Genomic DNA, 18,404 nt, shown 5'->3' on the forward strand with positions numbered 1-18,404 from the left:
TAGTGGATGTTGAGCAGGAATATGGGGGCAGTAGGTGGCCGGCGATCATAGATCCAGACTCGACAGCTCCAGAGGCAGAAATACCTGCTGAAAGCGACAGAAGAGAAAAAGGAGAGAGACGAGAAAGCACAAAACTACGGGAGAGAAGATGTCGAGTTAGTAATATGCATTATTGGGATAAGAATGCATACAGATGGAGAGGGAGTGGAGGAGTGAGGTGCATCATGGAAAGTCTCCTGGCAGTCTAGGCCTATAGCAGCATAACTAAGGGATGGTTCAGGGATCGCCTGAGCCTATACTATAAGCTTTATCAAAGAGGAAAGTCTTAAGCCTACTTTTAAATGTGGGGATAGTGTCTGCCTCCCGAACCCAAATTTGGACCTGATTCCACAGGAGAGGAGCTTGATAGTGCCAGTGCAGAGAAGCTAATATTGGAGAAATATGATCTCTTTTCCTAGTTCTTGTCAGTACACATGCTGCAGCATTCTGGATCAACTGGACAGTCTTCAAGGACTAATTGGGGCAGCCTGATATTAAGGAATTGGACTAAAAACCTAGCCTAGAAGTAACAAATGCATGGACTAGTTTTTTGGCATCATTTTGAGACAGGATGTGCCTGATTTTTGCAATGTTACGTAGGTGAAAAAAGACAGTCCTTGAAGTTTGTTTTATGTGAGAGTTAAAGGACATATCCTGATAAAAAATAACTTAGAGGTGGTGCTGAAGGCCAGGGCAATGCCATCTAGAGTAACTATATTTTTAGATAATGAGTTACAGAGGTGTTTGGGGCTGAGCACAATAACTTCAGTTCTGTCAGAGTTTAACATAAGAAAATTACAGGTCATCCAGGTTTTTATGTCTTTAAGGCATGTTTGACATTTAGCCAACTGATTAGTATCATCTGGCTTGATTGATAGATATAATTGGGTATCATCCGTATAACAATGAAAATTTATGGAGTGTTTCCTAATAATATTGCCTAAAGGAAGCATATATAAGGTGAATAGAATTGGTCCAAGCACAGAACCTCGCGGAACTAAAACTATTAAAAAGAAATAATGTTGTGAAAATCACAAGGCTTAGTTACAAAAATATAAAAGTCAACAGAAATAAATCTTCAGTTTACTACTAAGGCACTAAAAAAATGGAAAAAGGTTCAATTGTGACCGGACTTTTGATGAGGAAAAGAAAACTTAAAGAAATACGTATTAAGAAACTAAGGTAAAGTAAAACAACCACTTAGCTCAAACGTGAGGACCAGCCTAAAGCTGATAAGTCGGTGCAGCGGATTTTGTCAGCCTGCCAAAGGAGGAGGAGATTTTGGTGTGGAGAAAGGCTTTAAACATGGCTCTTCCATGTTTTTCTGACTAGTGAATTTAATTTAAGTTTTACGTGCAAAATATCACATATTCAAACATCCCTATGGCCATACAATCTTGATTAAAGACATAAAAATGGCATAGTGATTAAAAAAACATTCAGGGAAACACAGTTTAACCAGCACTTATTTCATCATCAGTCAGTTATCTGAGACTTTTCATGCACTTTAACAAGCATTTTTAACACTACTAATAAGTGGCATAAGGTTAAACAATACAGTTTGCTTAATACAGTATAATAGCTACAATATTATACAAATTCATTATGGCGATGGTTGCAGAGACCTCTGTCTGTTGGTCAGTAGGTGGCAGTACTGTCACCTGGTAAACAAGAAATGAACTCCCTGAATTAATAACTTGCTCATTTCATGTTCTGCAAAGATAAAAGTTGGGTTACACATCAAGGAAACATGCTGATTAATGTTAGCTGGATTACTGATTGGTTATATAGCTAATTCAAATTAATTCAGACTTGGGTTACAAAGCAAGAATATCACAGTTATTTCATTTAGGAATGTACTTTCAACTTTCATGATAGGTGTCTGGCAAACCTTATCTCAGACCACAAAAGGGGGTGAGAGAAGAAAGAGTGTGTTTGTTTGTTTGCATGTGTGTGTGATGTGTGACAGATAAGGGAGGAGGAGATGTGGTTTTTAGTCTCTCCTCCTTTAGTTAAACTAATCCAGAGAGTCAATTTATTGTCTTTAAATTTTGCTGTTGCTATATTACCATGACAAGACATGTCTTTTATCTGGGGTGGAAAGATCTGGTCTTGTCTGGCAATTATCTAAATTGACACCTTTACTTTTTGAGAGGGGAGGAAGTCAGCTTGCATATACAGAGGTTTATTCGAACCTCCCCTCATGGAATTCCACTGGGTAGTAAACGGTATTGCTGTATGTTTGTGACTCCCCTATTCTCACTACATAGTCAAGCTGAGGGTGAATTCCTAATAGTTGGGGTTGTGAAAAGTACAGGTGGACTGTAGCCAGGTAAGGAGGCTTAGAGTGCGGCTCAAATGACCCACGCCACGGTTGAATGGAGGGATGGGACCGGAGATAAAGAACTGCTGTCGTGGGCCGTGAAGGAGTCAAGGAGTTTGATGAAGTCACATTTTAGTATTTCAGAAGAGTGACTGGGAATGTTGTTGCAACCGACATGGATGGATGATAACATCCTGGGTGAGTGGGTGTTCAGCCAGGATGCTGGGAATCTTTTCTATGATATCAGTCACCTTAGAGCGAGGGAAGTCGCCGTAGATTTTGCTTTAACGTTCCTCACAATTGAATCTCCAATAATGAGCGTGGATGGAGGGGGAGCAGTCGGTGGAGGGAGTTTCACCCATGCTGACAGAATTGAGGGTGGACAGAGAGAGGGTCTGGAGCCCATCACGGTGCTGGTGTAAAGTGCAGTATGGAACGGTGAACCTTAGGGTGATAGGAGCGCCCAGATGTAGCCTATTATATTAAGACATGGTATTGAATTTTAGTGCCGATGGAATCACTTCCTTAAATTTAGCTATGACACCGGACATCAGATAGAGTTCAGAAGTGGAACGTGGAAAGAGTATTAAATGTTCACTTTCAATGCCATATGCCAGAACAAGGTTGAGGGTGTGGTTAAAACAGTGAGTGTGTTTATGTACACTCTAACAGAAGTTAGGCTATCATTATCAACGTCCACATGAATCTTAAAATCACCTACAACAATTACTTTATCTGTTTTAAAGACTAAACTTGATAAAAACTCTGAGAATTCAGATAAAAATTCAGAATAATGACCAGGAGCGCGGTACACTATAACAAATAGAATTGGTTGTAAGGTTTTCCATGTTGGGTGTGAAAGACTAAGAACAAGGCTTTCGAATGAGTTATAATTTAGTTTAGGTTTAGGGTTAATTAATAGGCTTGAGTCGAAGATGGCTGCAAGTCCACCTCCTTGGCCGGTGCCTCGAGAAATGTGAGTATTAATATAACTAGGCAGAGTGGATTCATTTAGGCTAACATATTCTTCATGACCCAGCCAGGTTTCAGTAAGACAAAATAAGTCAGTATGAAACTATAATACTAAATCGTTCACTAGTACAGCTTTAGATGACAGAGATCTAATGTTTAAGAGTTTAAGAGATGTTTAGTTATCCTATTTTGTTGTGCTATTTCAGTGGTGATCAGTTTTTTTAGGTTTTTATTCATAAATCCTCTTCTGTTAACTTTTGATTTAATTCATTTAAGCGGTCGGGGGCAGGCACCGTCACTACAGAGTTTTGGGTGGGTAACTGCTCTGGAAGCACAGAAAAATATGTAGGACTGCAACTCTGCCTCCTGGTCTCAATTCTAGGTTGTCATGGTTTAGGTCCACTAATAAACTTGGTCAGATTTCTAGATGTGAGAGCTGCTCTATCCAAAGTGGGATGAATGCTGTCTCTCTAATCAGACGTTCCCCAGAAAGTCCGCCAATTATCTACATAGCCCACATCATTAGCTGGACACCACCTCGACAGCCAGCGGTGGAATGATGACATGTGGCTAAATATGTCATCACTGGTCAGATTTGGAAGGGGCCCAGAGAAATCTACGGAGTCCGACATTGTCTTTGCATATGTACAGACCGACTCAACATTAATCTTACTGACCTCCGATTGCCGTAATTGGGAGTCGTTACCGCCGATGTGAATAACAATCTTACTGTATTTACGCTTATCCTTAGCCAGCAGTTTTAAATAGGATTTAACATTTCCCACTCTCCAGGGTTTCTCCAAAAGTTGATTCTGTTTCAACTTTCTGCCACAGGTTGCTGCATTTTTTTTTCGGCATCCCCACCACCACAGCCTAAGTCGACTACCCCCACTCAAATGAATGGGAGGACAGGCGTTTTTGCTGCAGCGCCTGATTTGGTCTGAATCGGCCCTAAACACTAAATGGAGTTGAAGTGTCAATTGAATGATTCCTCTCCTTTGACAGATGACAAGAAAATGATAAAAAGAGTGTGCACAAGAGTCAATTGAAGTGTAAGCACAAAGTGTAAGGAATTGAAACGTCAGTTAATGTGTTAATGATAAAAGGAGCTGGAAGAAAAAGAGTGTGCTGAAGAGTCAATTGAAGTGTAAGCACTTAATGCAGTGAAAATGTCAACCACTGAGTTGATTTGAAGTATCAGTTGTATGGTTGCTGACCTCTCACTGCATGTGTCTGTGTATGTTTGTGTGTTTACATACAGTTGACAGGAAGCAAATGCTAAAATATGTACAGTAGGGCTGCACAATTAATCGAAATATTATTGAAATCGCAATATGGCCAAGTGTAATATACAAATCACAGAAGCTACAATTTTTTGATAAAGGTGAAATGTGTGACAAAACATCATATAATGAAGTACTGTAGTGCTGCAGAGATGCCCTGGCCTACAAATCTTGTTTGGTACAGACCCCAACAAATGTCACATCATCATGATTTTAATAGTTTTTTCAGTGAAAATGAAAATTGTGATCCAAAATAATCATTCCCACTAATTGTGAATCATATCGCAATCGTAGTATCTGTCTAAATAATTGCAATATGATTTTTTTTTTTACCATATCATGGAGCTCTAATGTACAGCAAACATCATAACTCAGACAATATTGAATGTTAGCAACAATACTCATTTTGACTTGGTCATTGCAAATAATCCATGCTTAACCTGCAATAGCATTACTTCAATTCCTGTAATAAATATCTTGAAGAATTTGTTCATGCTCATAGGAATAGTTCAAAGAGACTTCACTCGAGTGTTTCTGCTGCAATTTTTGTTTACAATTGTTTTTGGTTGACAAATGATTGACTGTGATAACATAGTAACTACTATAGCAGGTTTCTTAGTACCCTCTCACCACCAGACTGCAAGTTTTCCCTTATATAATTACAGACAACAAAGCAGTGTGAACAATTTGCACTTTTGTTACATATTTGTGACCACAGGCCAATTATATTGTACTGAGCTCTGTGTGGTAGTATGTACAGTAGGAATTTACAAAGAATCCACATATTGTTTAAAGTGACTTTTTTGCACTGCAAACTTCAACTTCATCTGTCAGTACATCAGCATTTTTTTTGTCAAGTCACTATTGCCCATTAGTTATGATATCAAATATTTCTGCATGACCATTGAAGTTGTCCTCTCTGTGTGTTTTAACTGTCTCACCAGGATTTCAGCGGACTGTAGCCATTGCAGATTCCAACTACAACTGGTTCTATGGGCCAGAGAGCCAGCTGGTCTTCTTGGACCGCTATGTGTTGCGTAATGGCAGTGGAAACTGGCTGGCAGATCTGATTCATCAAAACAGGGTGATGGAAGGGCCAGGGCAGGCTGGAAAAGGCCAGCGATGGTGTACTCTCCACACAGAGTTCATCTGGTGAGCTGCTGAATTTGGTTTCATAATAGGAAATATATGACCGCAGATTTTTCTGTTTAGAGCAATTATTAAAGAGGAAAAAAATACTCTATCTATTGGCTACATATCTTATATCCAATGACTTGCCATTGTCGGGATATTTGAACCTAAGGCTGCACCTAATGATTATTTTTATGATTCATTAATTGAATGGTCAGTTATTTTTTTATTAGCATTTCATCTAAAAAATGTCAGAAAATCATGAGAAATACTGATCACAATTTCCCAGAGCTCTGAATACCAGCTTTATCCTCTAAAGACCTCTGTGCTAAAGACTGGAAGCAAAAGGAAACAGCTAGCCTGGCTCTGTTCAAAGTTTAAAATATCCTCCTACCAACAAATTTAAAGCTCACTAATTAACACTTTGTATCTTGTTTGTTTAATCCATCCAAAAACCAAAATGTAAAAATGACATATTGTGGATCTACAGTCTGTGGTGTGCTGGAACTTTTTCTTGGCCCTTCCAGTGACTTCCTGGAGTCTCTGCCGGTTGCCTGGGAACCTCACAGTGATGACAACACTCAAGGAAAAGTCACTGGTCTGGCCAAGAAATAATTCCAGCATGTAACTCTCTGTAAAACCATAATTTGCTGTTTTTACATTTTGGTTTTTGTACAGACACAGCCAGACTAGCTGTTTCCCCCTGCTTCTGGTCTTTAAGTTAAGCTATGCTAATCGTCTGCTAGCTCTATCATATTTCAATGTTTCAGGTTTAGCAGACAGACATGAGAGTGGTATTGATCTTGAAATGTACTATTGATCTGAACTATTCCTTGAAAACAGTGAGGTCACAGCTAACATGCAACATGTCATCACAAAATAACCTCTGGAATACCTGATGAGATTTTCAATCAGTGGTTGCTTTTGAATTTGATGTCCATATTGGTATTTTAACCATCTGATATCTGTCCTCTTATGGTATTCTGCAGGTATGACCCGGGCCTAATTCCCAAGCCTCCATCAGATTTTGGAACATCCCAACTCCACTACTTTGAGGACTGGGGTGTGGTGACATACGGCAGTGCTTTACCTGCAGACACCAACTGCTCCTTTCTCTCTTTCAAGTCGGGGAAGCTTGGGGGACGCGCCATCTTTGACATCGTTCACAGGAACAAGTACAAAGAGTGGATCAAAGGGTGGAGGAACTTTAATGCTGGCCATGAGCACCCTGATCAGAACACTTTCACTTTTGCACCCAATGGTGTCCCATTCATCACTGAGGCACTGTACGGACCCAAATACACTTTGTTGAACAATGTGGTGTTGTTTGGCTCAGCTATGTCAGGGAGTTGCTTTAAGCCATGGGCTGGACAGGTTACGGAAGCCTGCGATTCCAAGTGGTTGAAGTACAAGGTGGGGCTGGCGGCTGATGCCCAGGGCAGAGTAGAAGCTGCTATGGAGAGACAGGGAATGGTCTTCATCCGTGGTGATGGACATTCTGCTTACAATCCAGAGCTGAAGATAAGGACCTTCCAGAGAAACCTGCTCCTTCTTCACCCGCAGCTCCTGCTCCTTGTGGACCACATCCACCTGGATCCAGACAGCCCAACAAGGGCCATGAGTGCCTTCTTTCACAACACAGAACTTCCATTCCAGAGTACAAAGGTAGATGGTGTTCATGGAGTGTTTGTCTCACATGGTGAAGACAAGTATAAGATGTTCTGGATGGATGACACAGGCTACAGTAACAAAGGAGTGGTAGGTTACTGGAATTACCCTCGAGGGTACCCATATAATGGCTCTAACTTTGTGAATGTCACAATGCCATTAAGGTATCCTCACACCAGGGTGGCCTACATTTTCTTTGGACCGGGCGTGGATGTACAGAGCTTCAGCCTGCGTGGCGATGAAGAGAGAGTGGATATTTACCTGGCCACCAAGGATCACACCTACACCATCTACCTGCTGACTGGGGAGGTCACCAGCAAGCCTCTGTTTGCCATGGTGCTGCTGGACCACAAGAAGATCATATTCGAGAAGGCGGCGGCTGCAGTGGACAGCTCGCCTGAGGAAGTAGAGGAATATGTCAACGTGATGGAGGACAACCTCCAGCACGTCAAGCCCGTCTTCCAGCAGATGGAGAGACACATCTTAGGACGGGTTCTCAACACTGCCAGCTTCCGTAAGACTGCAGAGCGCCTCCTCCAGTTCTCCGACAAGAAGAAGACAGAGGAGGTCATCGAGAAGATGTTTTTTATGTCTAAAAAACAGGGCAAGGGTAAAGGGGGGAAGAAAGTGAACCTTGGGGAGAAGCTTTCGGAGAGTCTACCTGACATTTTTGCACAGATTGAGGTGAATGAAAAGAAGGAGAGACAGAGGACTTCAAAGCGAACATATGAGGACAGTCCAGAGGAGGGGGATGCAGACTCTCGGGCCTTTATAGATTATACAGACCGCAAAAACAGAAAGGGGGACTTTGTCAAGGGCCGCAAATTCAAAGAGGTTCATATGGTGGCCACTGCAGGGAGTGAGGGTCTCTCCAGCACAGCCTCCTACATAAGACTCTTTCTCCTCCTGAACACTGCCACCTTCTTTTTGCTGCTGGCTGTGTTACTGACTCGCTTTCAGAGGGGTCGAAGCTTACACACGCAGAGATGTTTCTACACCATCCTTCTGATTGACTGCTTCATCTTACTGTACCTCTACTCCTCCTGCTCTCACACACAGTGTTAAGATCATGAGCGTGTAAGGGGTTGTCCAATTACAAATCAAATGACCTGTTGTTAATGGTGAACTAAATGCACCCCACTCCTCAGTCTGAGCCAGGTCTTACGACAGAATATTAGGGCCACCGATAAAAAAAAAAACTACTGATATTTCGAGAAAAAAAGTTTCAATTTTACAAAGAAAGTCATATTATTTTGACAAAGTCATAATGTTACAAGATGCTTAAAATACTTATTTAAATACTTATTTCTACTTATATCTTAGTCATACGCAGACTTTTATCGTAAAATCATGATCTTATTCTCGTAATATTATGACTTTTATTCTTGTAATTTTATGACTTTTTTACCCAAATTACTACGATATACTAGTAATATTATGAAATTTATTTCCTCAATATGAATTTTATTCTTGTAATATTATGACTTTTATTCTCTGAATTTTATGACTTTTTCTCATACTTTTTCTAGAAATTACAATGTTGCAAGGATAGTAATCTATAAATTACAACTTTATTCTCGTAATATGATGACTTCTTTTTAGAAATTACGACTGTATTCTCATCATATTATGACCTCTATTCTCATAATATTATGACTTCTATTCTCATAATGTTATGACTTTTTTAATCCCATAATATGACTTTTATTATCATAATGTTATGACTTGTATACTCATAGTATTATGACTTGTATTCGCATAATGTTATGACTTTTATTCTCGTACTGTTATTATTTTTCCCCCCAAAATATTATAACTTTATTCTTGAAATCTCAGATTTTTTTTTTCTAACAATGGCCCTAATACTCATAAGATCTACCTAATGGGTGTTCAGGAAAACAACTGATTCCAAATAGGAATTGATGAATTGCCACAATGAAACCAGACCACCTCTGATGCAATAAGCTTCTGTGGAGCTTTAGAGCTGAGTCTGTGTGAAGTTTGTCCTAGTAGTGTTCAGAGGTCCTGTCTTATATCAAAGACCTCAAGGTTAGCCACTATAATACAGTTGCCTCATCTGTACTTGAGATTTGTCCTGTCTACATAGTTCATAGAAATACATTTAAATGTATATATGTGAAGCAAGATATATTTTTATGGTCTGTTTTTTACCATTTGTAAATAAAATTACTACATGCATAGGTGAGCATCCATTGTGTGTTGTGTCATGTGAAAGTGTGAACTCAAAAATAAAGGAAAATATATGTATATTACGGTGGCCAACAGAGCTCCACGCACTGCAACTTTAGCTAAAACAAACCAATGAAGAAAATATCTTGATGACTTTAACACATGCAGTGCATTTAGCATGTAGTTGTAATGAAATTACAACTACATGCTAAATTCTACATGCTGTAATATAGTTGTAAGTTGTTTATTTATGTTTGTCAACAACTATAACTCCTTCTGTGGACATAATTGGACCATAAGTGGATGCTGCTGTATAAACAGATAATGAATGACAATATAGTAAAACACAGCTATAATAATATAAAATATGTCTTCATAGGAGAAGTTATAATTGTTGAAACTGTACATTAATAAACACTTGTCACAATGTCCTTAGAGCTGCATACAACTACATTATAGTGTGTTATAAATTATTTATTAAATGTTTGTATACTGCTTATAAATGCTAAATAGGTCTTAACAAGAAAATGCAGAATCACTGCAAGTCCAACTGAACAATAATTTTCCGCGGAGCATCTGACAAATACGTTGATATCTTGTTAATAGACGTTTTGACATGTCACAGTAGGAAAAGTACAGGTGTAAGTAATAAAATGAATGATGGCTGAATTCCGTTTAGCTGCTTCAGTTTCAGGGTCCTGGTATTGTGCATGCTGCCTCACTGTCATGCTGTGACAGCTTGAATAGAATGTTATTAATGAAACCTGTGCTTTTCCTACTCTGAGAAGTCAAAATGTGTACTATAATAAAACACTAGCCTTTTCCCAAATTACTGGCATCTGTTTTAATGCTGCAGCCATGTGATATGGGATGGGTGGTAGAGATGGGAAAGATTCCCATGTTAACGATGTGCAAGTGTTCACGTCATGAGACAACTCAAAATGGTTGGATGACTGCAGAGCTGATTATGTGAGAGTTAAAAATACTGCACATTGACAATATAACACTAATAATAATATAATACTCTATTATGAAGCAGCAAGTCAGATACGGCGGAGCTTTCAGAAAAGTGTCCCAGTTGTGATTACAACTTGGATGTTGACACGAATGCTATGATAACTTCGATATGGCATGAACGCAGCATTAGTGTCTCCTGGAAACTTCTGTTGTGTCGTAACTTAGTTCAGTTGTTTACAGCATGCAAATGACCTTTCTTAATTTGCTTGTGTTTGTTTGTATTTCCAGCATATTACTTTATGCTAAATATGTATTGTTACATTGGTGGATGTTTTTCAAAATGTTCTTGTGCTTTACGTATCTGCAGCATTTATTTCTAAATGCGACATAATGTGTTGTAAAAGTGGAGAAGATGTTTTGTTGTGTTTTCTTAAAGGATACGGTCGACTTTCTTCTATATTTTTCTTTTTGTCAACAAATCCCATCAAATAACCACACCAGCAATGTGTTAGTCTGTCTTAATACTTACCTATAACCTGTCTGTGTCTCTCAGCCCCAAGCTCATTCATTCATACTGAAGATGTATTTCTTTAAAAACTTGCAAATATATAGTTTCATTTTTTTTTAAAAAGGTCAGTAATTTCAATAGCACAGAAGATTTAATTTAATTCAATTTTATTTATATAGCGCCAGTATAGCACCAATTAGACTGTCTAGACTGTACTCTTTATTTACAGAGACCCAACATTTCCCACCATGGGCAAGCACCTGGCAACAGTGGCAAGGAAAAACTTCCCTTTAACAGGCAGAAAACTTGAACAGAACCTAGGCTCAATGTGGGCAGCCATCTGCCTCGACCAGTTGGGTTGAGGGGGGGGCATACAGTAGCACAATGCAAATTTCACATACAGATTTAAAATAATAGTAATGGTAATGGTAATAATATTAATAAAATAATAGTAATAATAATAAGATATATAAGGCTTTGTATACACACACAATACCTAGTCCTTTCATTGGATTTGTTGACAATGAGAAAAATATAGAATATCACTAGCCTTATCCTTTTAAGTTGTAGTGCGCTGAGCTCTCTTGGCCACAATATATGTATATATGTATAATTTCTAAGCTAATATGGTTACAAAGCACAGCTCAGTAGTCATTCACTAGTCATACTGGCTTTGAAGTATTGTTTTATCATCTATAAACATGCGCTTCAACTTGTTTTTGATAAACACTTAAACAATTTATCGGTGGAATCAATGCTGCATTAGAAAAATGCGTTGTCCAAATGTACAAAATCTGTTTGCAGACAGATTTTTTTTGAGTAATTCACTAAGCCTGTATAAGCAGTGATGCATTTCTGAACAGTGGAAGATTTTATTTATTTAATGACGATACTGATACACATCTGTTTTAACTCTACAAGTCAACATAGTCTAGACACTCAACTCGTCGCCCAAAAAGCCTCACATGCATCAACGTGCCTCAGAGCTGTATTATTTAAGTGTTGCTAAATCCACAGGCTCCACGCAGTAAATAACATTGGATAGAAACGATAAACAGTAATCAAAAACACTCCCAGGCAAATAACCAATCAGGGATAAGTACTGTATTTTATCATCAACTAAATAAATTCATTTTCACAGCAGTTTGGTATTTTTTTTTTATTTGAAAGAAAAATAATTTCTGTCTACCACTGATTTTCCTATTCGTTCGTTTTTGAGTGAGGGTGCTCTGCTGTGTGCAGAGCTCTGATGTAACTGAGAAGCATCATTGGCTGAGAACCTCTGGCTTTTTGTTGACTTTGTGACTTTCATCAGCTCCTAACTCAGGGGTCATATTCCAGAAAGTGAGTGAAATGAAAAGAATTTCTCTCCTCTCTCCTCACAAAAATGCTGTGGGTTGTTTTGTTATGATTGAGCACAAAATCACTTCCAGATGTGCTCCATATGGCTTCCCTTATATAAAAAGTGATCTCTGTTGTCTGGCCTGATCAAAACACTTGGGGATGGAAGTGATTACTGATTTATTTACTTTGTCTTACTAAGAAATAAAACCTCATTGTGACAAACAGACAGATGCTCTGTTTGTATTTGAAACCAGCACTGATAAAACATTAACCTCAGAGAGGCAAACCAGTGTTTGTACGATGAGGCCTTTTTGAATGTGTTAGGATATGAAATCCTGCCATCTGCTGGCCATGCAACTTGTCACCTTGTTTTTAATCGTAGACTGCAGAAATGTATGCTTTACACTCGAAAGAAGAACCATCTATTATTACATAGATCTATAATTAGATATCATATATATGTGATTTCCTTTAAAAATTCTTAATGAAATACATCTCCATAGCAATTTTTAATATTGCAAATTACCACAATCAAGTCAATTCAAAGAAATTCAGACAATGAAACAACATTGCAGTCATTGTATTTTAAAGGATAGCTCAATTTAGTACGTTGCTATAATCACCCAATCAAAGTAAAATTCCAATTGATTAAAGTAGGTTATTATTGGAGGTTAGTCAAATGATCATTCGATTTTTCATCATTGACCATATTTCATACCTATGTTTCACACACAAGCATTGTGTTGTGTGTCTCTGAAATCCCAGACATATTGACCTTGATATATAGATTTTAATTTTAGATTTTGAATTTGTATTTTATTTTTATGTATTTTTTCTGCCATGTGCACCAGTTTCCCTTCTTTGGGGGCATTTTGCCTTTATTAGGCAGCTATTGCATAACGTTTGGCAATAAGTAATGTTAATTAAAGCTGTAATAATCATTTTTGGCCAAAGCATGTTAACAAATAGTTGCCTATTCACACATCCAGCAGACAGGGAGCAACTTTAGATGTTGACGTTTTGTGGTGTCATAAACCACTAAGCCACCGGACACTAAGCCCCCCCTGTCACTTTTAATGTTACAATTTCATATATTATCAAATAATCTAAGACCAACCGCACATAGTACTGAGAGATAATAAGTATTAATAGTAATAATAATATAACTATAAGGTGTTACGTCAGAATTATCAGAATCAGTGTCAGCTTTCAGTTTATGTACACACAAAGAATTTGACTTTTTTTGTTGCCCTCAGTGTACTGACACAGAAATAGAAATACAGCTAAAAACAAGGACAATAAAGCTGAACAAAGGTAAATATAAACATTTAGTTATAATTTTACATATAAGTAGGTGAAAAAAGATAAATATATATATCAAAAGTATCTATAAACAATAGAACAACTACATACAATTATGACATAAATTTTGAGATTTACTAAGTCAAACTTAGGAGATAGTTAAGTTTGGACTTTCCCTAATTTCCTAATTTTTATTTGGTAAATCAAAACTTAGGCCTACTATCTCAAAATTATGACGATTCTCATAAATGTGACTAGTTTCCTTATAAATTCCATTGTTGAGGACTTGACTTGATTTTTGACCATGTCTGAAATGTGTTTCCATAATAGATAAATAGATAAGTAGAACCTTTTTTGTAATTGCGTACTTTGAAAATAAAGAAATGAGGAACATTACAATCTTCCAACCACATGGTGTCGCTGTTAATTGCTGTATTCGCCTCTCCATTGTGAAATGAACCTTCTCGCTCACCGTCGACAGTTTGACTAAACTTTATTGTTAGGTCTTTGGTAATTTGTTAAACATGGGGGCACGGGTTGCGCGTATGTTCAGAAATTTCAACCTAGAAAACCGGGTACACCGAGAAATCTCTAAGGAAAAACCGCTAGCGGCACCCCGACACGCGGTTATCCTCCCGCCCTCCGCCGGAAGTTCTGAAGGTGAGCGTCTGAAATGTTCGCTAATTTGTGCAAGTTAACTGTCTCCTGACCAGACTGACCTCAGCCTCACACGTATCGTTAACCATTTAAGCTTTCCAATTAAACCTCTGGAACAGTGTCCCTGTTGACGAGCATGTTGTGTGTTTCAGTAGTGGAGACAGCGGACTCAGTCAACCAGAAGAACGACCCTCTGCTGAAGCGCCTCGAGTCTGTGTATGTGGAGTCGAAAGATCCAGCAGCAGCAGAGGTCAGACTGGGACACTGACTGTCAATTTGTATGAATGGCTCTAATGATACATGGTGCTTTATTTGATTTCATTCGAGAGTATTCGCATTATAAGGCTATTTGATTATTAGGCTACAGTGACATTATGGACACTCTGTCATCTCTAGCTTTTTGTCTCCCCCCCTTTCCCATAGCAGAGTGAAACAGGACCTCACTGAGGCAATAGCTGCTAAATGTTCATCAGCTAGTTACTAACTTTGTCTGCTGTTTGGTACAGAACAGGTAGTATACAGTCGGTTTATCAGAGCTTTTTTTAGCTGAAAACAGCTGCCTACCTCTGATAGAAACAAGGCTGATGAGAGCAGTGAGACTGAACCAGAACAGTAAAGTTGCGGGACAGAAAACTAAAACAAAGAGCTGAAAGAAGCTAATATTTCTCTGTGGGTTTGTTCACTCCTTTATTAAATCTGGCCTCATATTGTTGCTAGAAGAAAGAACATGAGTCATTAAGGAACCACAAATATCCACAGCGAATTTAATGGATATTCAGCCAATAGTTTTTCAGATTACATAAAACAAAGTGTTGGTTACAGGGAAATCTCTTCACAGTCACGTGTGTATGTTGCCTAACAACAGTAGGGGTTTTAAATATTTTAGACTCCTTTCCTTCTGCTTAATCTTCCCACAGGCATTGAAGGAAGTGACAGTGGGTAAAGAAGCGGAGCGGCGGCCGCTGAGGTTCAGTTTACCAGGAGACCCGTATGGCTTGGTGGAGCTCACAGATGTTCCGAAAGGCAAACTGACCATCGCTGAGGCTCTGAAGGCCCTGAGCAGCCACCAGCGTATGCCTCAGACGTGGACGCCGGAAAAGATCGCTCAGGATTATTCTCTTGACTTGAAAGACACAAAAGCTCTTCTAGAGTTCTTCATCCCCTTCCAGGTTCAGATCATACCACCCAAGACTGCAAATGCCAAGCAGATAAAGGCTTCTTAGAACTGGATTGTTGGTGAATAATAGACAATAGAAAACATATTATCTGATTTATTTATGTATGCCTTATCAGTTCCAATCAGGTCTCTCTCAATGCAATTTATTGACAGAGTTTCTCAAGTCTGGGGTTTGGACCTTATGTGGGGTTGTTTGATATGTAGATGGAATCATGGGATATGTCTTAGGTTGATACATTGCTATTTGTGAAACAAACCAAGAAAAAGGAAAACAAAATTAATAAATAAGTAGTACAAATATTTAATATTAAGCATTGTGTCTTGAGATTGAGATTTTTGGAATCTTGAAATTAGCTTTCCTTCCGAGAGTGAGATGAGAAGATGGATCCCAATCTCGTGTCTGTGTATTAAGTATGGAGCTGGAGCCAGGATGTGGTTAGCCTTGCTTAGCATAAGGCTGGAAGGAAGAAATAGTTCCAGGACGTAATATCCTCTAAAACTACAAATGATCATTTTGACATTTGGGATAACCTGTTAGTTACTGAGCGTTAGAGGTGTTGGTAGGTGTATTTTTTCACTTTTAAACAGAACCAGGCTAGCAGCTCCCCCCTGCTTCCAGTCTTTATACTAAGCTAGGCTAACCATGTCATGCAGCTCTGTACTATTTTACTCTTCACAGCTCACTCACAGAAAGAAAGCAAATAAGCATACTTCCAAAAATGTTGAACTATTGCTTTATGGTGTAGAGGACTTTAGACTATATAGTATGTATATCTGTCCAGTGGAAACAATATTTTGTATGATACATAGCCATTTATTTCAATATGATAGGTGAAAGATTCTTAGTTTGAAGCTGGTAACATCAGCCTGCTTATGATCAGTCATTAATTAAACTGAGCAGTCTTTTTCTTTTTTATAGAGGTTTGTTAAATTTCTAATCCACTCCATTTTAATATTTGGGTGTTTGCCATGTATGTGAGTCTGTGTCTGTTAGCCTAAAAACCAAGCACCTGTCGTTTACAAGGCAAAGTGGAGAAAGCAGAGGGGAGAAATATTTCAGGTTTGTTTTATAGACTAACACAGAAGTTATTGTTGGTCTACTCTGGGTTCCAATGGCAGATTTCTAATTTCTCTCAACCCAACCAACAGCGGTTCTGCTCGAAGTTTCCTTGACATTGTTGCCAAGTGCTTGCTCATGGTGGGAATTGTTGGGTCTCTGTAAATAATATTATAAAGAGTATATATTATAACGACTTCTGTTATGAATTGGCGCTATATAAGTAAAATGTAATTGAATAATTTGCCATAAAACTACCGAAGATAACTGTAAATACAAGGTTCATGCAAATCCCAACAACTATGACCTCATACAGTAACATCTAACCCTGCCCCCATGTGAAGAAAGCTGTATAAACTGCACATATTGCGCCTCGTTCTGTGCCAGGCTGACCCTTGCCCGTGGTTGTACCTAATTGCTGTCCCCTGACATATTTCTACCACTGCACAGGCAGTTAATAGAGGCCACGTATGTAAGATAACATTGAACAGCTTAAAAATTAAAGCCTGTATTGCTCTGATGTATTAGTTGGTGTACCAGTGAGCCAGCTTTGACAGTGCTGTAGTAGCCGCAGCTTCAAGAAAACTTTAAAAGGAAGTCAAGTGTCTCAACAACATGAAGTACACTTGTGGATGATAAGGATGGTCTTGTGGCACTTGCACCAATTTGCTGCACATACGCACACTTTTTGAAAATAAAAGATTATATTGTCTTTTATATTATTTATTCATTATTTTAGGTGTTGCATCCCTAATTTAAAGTGGTTGTATGGGTTCTATGAATTAGTCCTGTTTCAACTCAGCTGAGTCAACCGTGTTAATATTTCTGTACTGTAACCATCAGTATTGTGTTGAAATCATATTAAAATCATTTTCCTAGCCCAACCACAAACTAAATAATACCACCCACCACACACACCCGCATTGGCCAAAAACAGCACTTCCCCCAACCAAGCCACGCCCATTTGTTTGTCGTTTTTATTGGACGACGCTAGAAATGGGGCGTACCCCACGATAAAGTCCGCTTTCGCCATGCAACTGGCTTCTGTAGGTGTCAGTTATCACTGGACATAAAGCATCAAACTAACGAATGCTGCCCGAAGCTGTGCTGTTGCATGCTGCCTTCAAAATAAAGCAGTTATACTTTATATTAAGAAAACTAAATTAATATCAACGTGCTCAGTGAAATCATAGCAGTTAATACAAAATAAAGCTGCAGCTAGGCTACAGATATTTAAAAAAACATATATGATGGTATGTGATGAAAGTGTCTCTGGAACATTATAATGTTTCATGCTGACTATATGCAACTGTTACTTTAAGTAGATATTTTTGCACTTTTAGTTGCCTAGTATTTGTGCCAGGGCTGTAACCAGAATTTTACAAATGCTGAGGTCATGGGTCTTAATTCCCTAAATGTTGTTTAAAGCCTTCTCGATACTGCCAGGCATGTCATTCTTCATATTGATATTCTTGAAATTCTTCAGAATAATAATAAAATAATAAAACTTTATTTATAGAGCACTTATCAAAACAAAGTACAAAGTACTTCACAAAGAGAGAAATAAAATACCACCGTGAATGATAAAATATAAAATAAATAAAATACATAAAAACAATAAAATAAACAGACAGCTCAGGTAAAATCTGAATATGCTTTCCGATAAAAATGCGTTTTGAGAAGAAAGAATCAGCCATCAAAAGTCCAACCTGTGTAATTGTAGAATGTAAATTATTTCTCGTGTCATCAAAAGCCACCAATTTCCTGTAATAAATACCTTCTATTCTATGTTATCT

The 18,404-nt window shown here is 38.3% G+C and overlaps 2 protein-coding genes across 4 annotated transcripts in view; both read left to right on the top strand.

Annotated features, from left to right (window-relative positions):
• The window catches only part of dse (dermatan sulfate epimerase), a 37,298-nt gene extending 25,084 nt beyond the window's left edge, over positions 1-12,214 (top strand). For both annotated transcript variants that reach the window (XM_044168798.1, XM_044168799.1), the window contains 2 exons: positions 5,562-5,769; positions 6,738-12,214. In XM_044168798.1, the coding sequence (XP_044024733.1) occupies positions 5,562-5,769; positions 6,738-8,481 (1,952 nt within the window). In that variant the 3' untranslated portion in view covers positions 8,482-12,214. The remainder of the gene's footprint in view (positions 1-5,561; positions 5,770-6,737) is intronic.
• Positions 12,215-14,187: 1,973 nt separating this feature from the next.
• On the top strand, positions 14,188-17,325 carry ndufaf4 (NADH:ubiquinone oxidoreductase complex assembly factor 4). Of its 2 annotated transcripts, none has more exons than XM_044168800.1 (3): positions 14,188-14,377; positions 14,527-14,624; positions 15,292-17,325. In XM_044168800.1, exons 1-3 carry the CDS (start codon positions 14,242-14,244, stop codon positions 15,595-15,597), a joined length of 540 nt encoding a protein of 179 aa, XP_044024735.1. In that variant the 5' UTR covers positions 14,188-14,241; the 3' UTR covers positions 15,598-17,325. The 2 variants fall into 2 exon arrangements, with proteins under 2 accessions (XP_044024735.1, XP_044024736.1); XM_044168801.1 differs by having other exon boundaries at positions 14,189-14,377; positions 14,530-14,624.
• The last annotated feature ends 1,079 nt before the right edge of the window (positions 17,326-18,404 follow it).

This window comes from Siniperca chuatsi, linkage group LG16, assembly GCF_020085105.1.
Source record: "Siniperca chuatsi isolate FFG_IHB_CAS linkage group LG16, ASM2008510v1, whole genome shotgun sequence".
NCBI classification, from domain to species: domain Eukaryota; kingdom Metazoa; phylum Chordata; class Actinopteri; order Centrarchiformes; family Sinipercidae; genus Siniperca; species Siniperca chuatsi.

What these genes read in the sequence shown, in the direction of transcription:
- ndufaf4 (XM_044168800.1), top strand. Translation starts at nt 14,242, where the DNA reads ATGGGGGCACGGGTTGCGCGTATGTTCAGAAATTTCAACCTAGAAAAC. An exon ending in CTCCGCCGGAAGTTCTGAAG is followed by an intron (nt 14,378 to 14,526) that starts GTGAGCGTCTGA and finishes TGTGTGTTTCAG; the next exon opens with TAGTGGAGACAGCGGACTCA. An exon ending in AAGATCCAGCAGCAGCAGAG is followed by an intron (nt 14,625 to 15,291) that starts GTCAGACTGGGA and finishes ATCTTCCCACAG; the next exon opens with GCATTGAAGGAAGTGACAGT.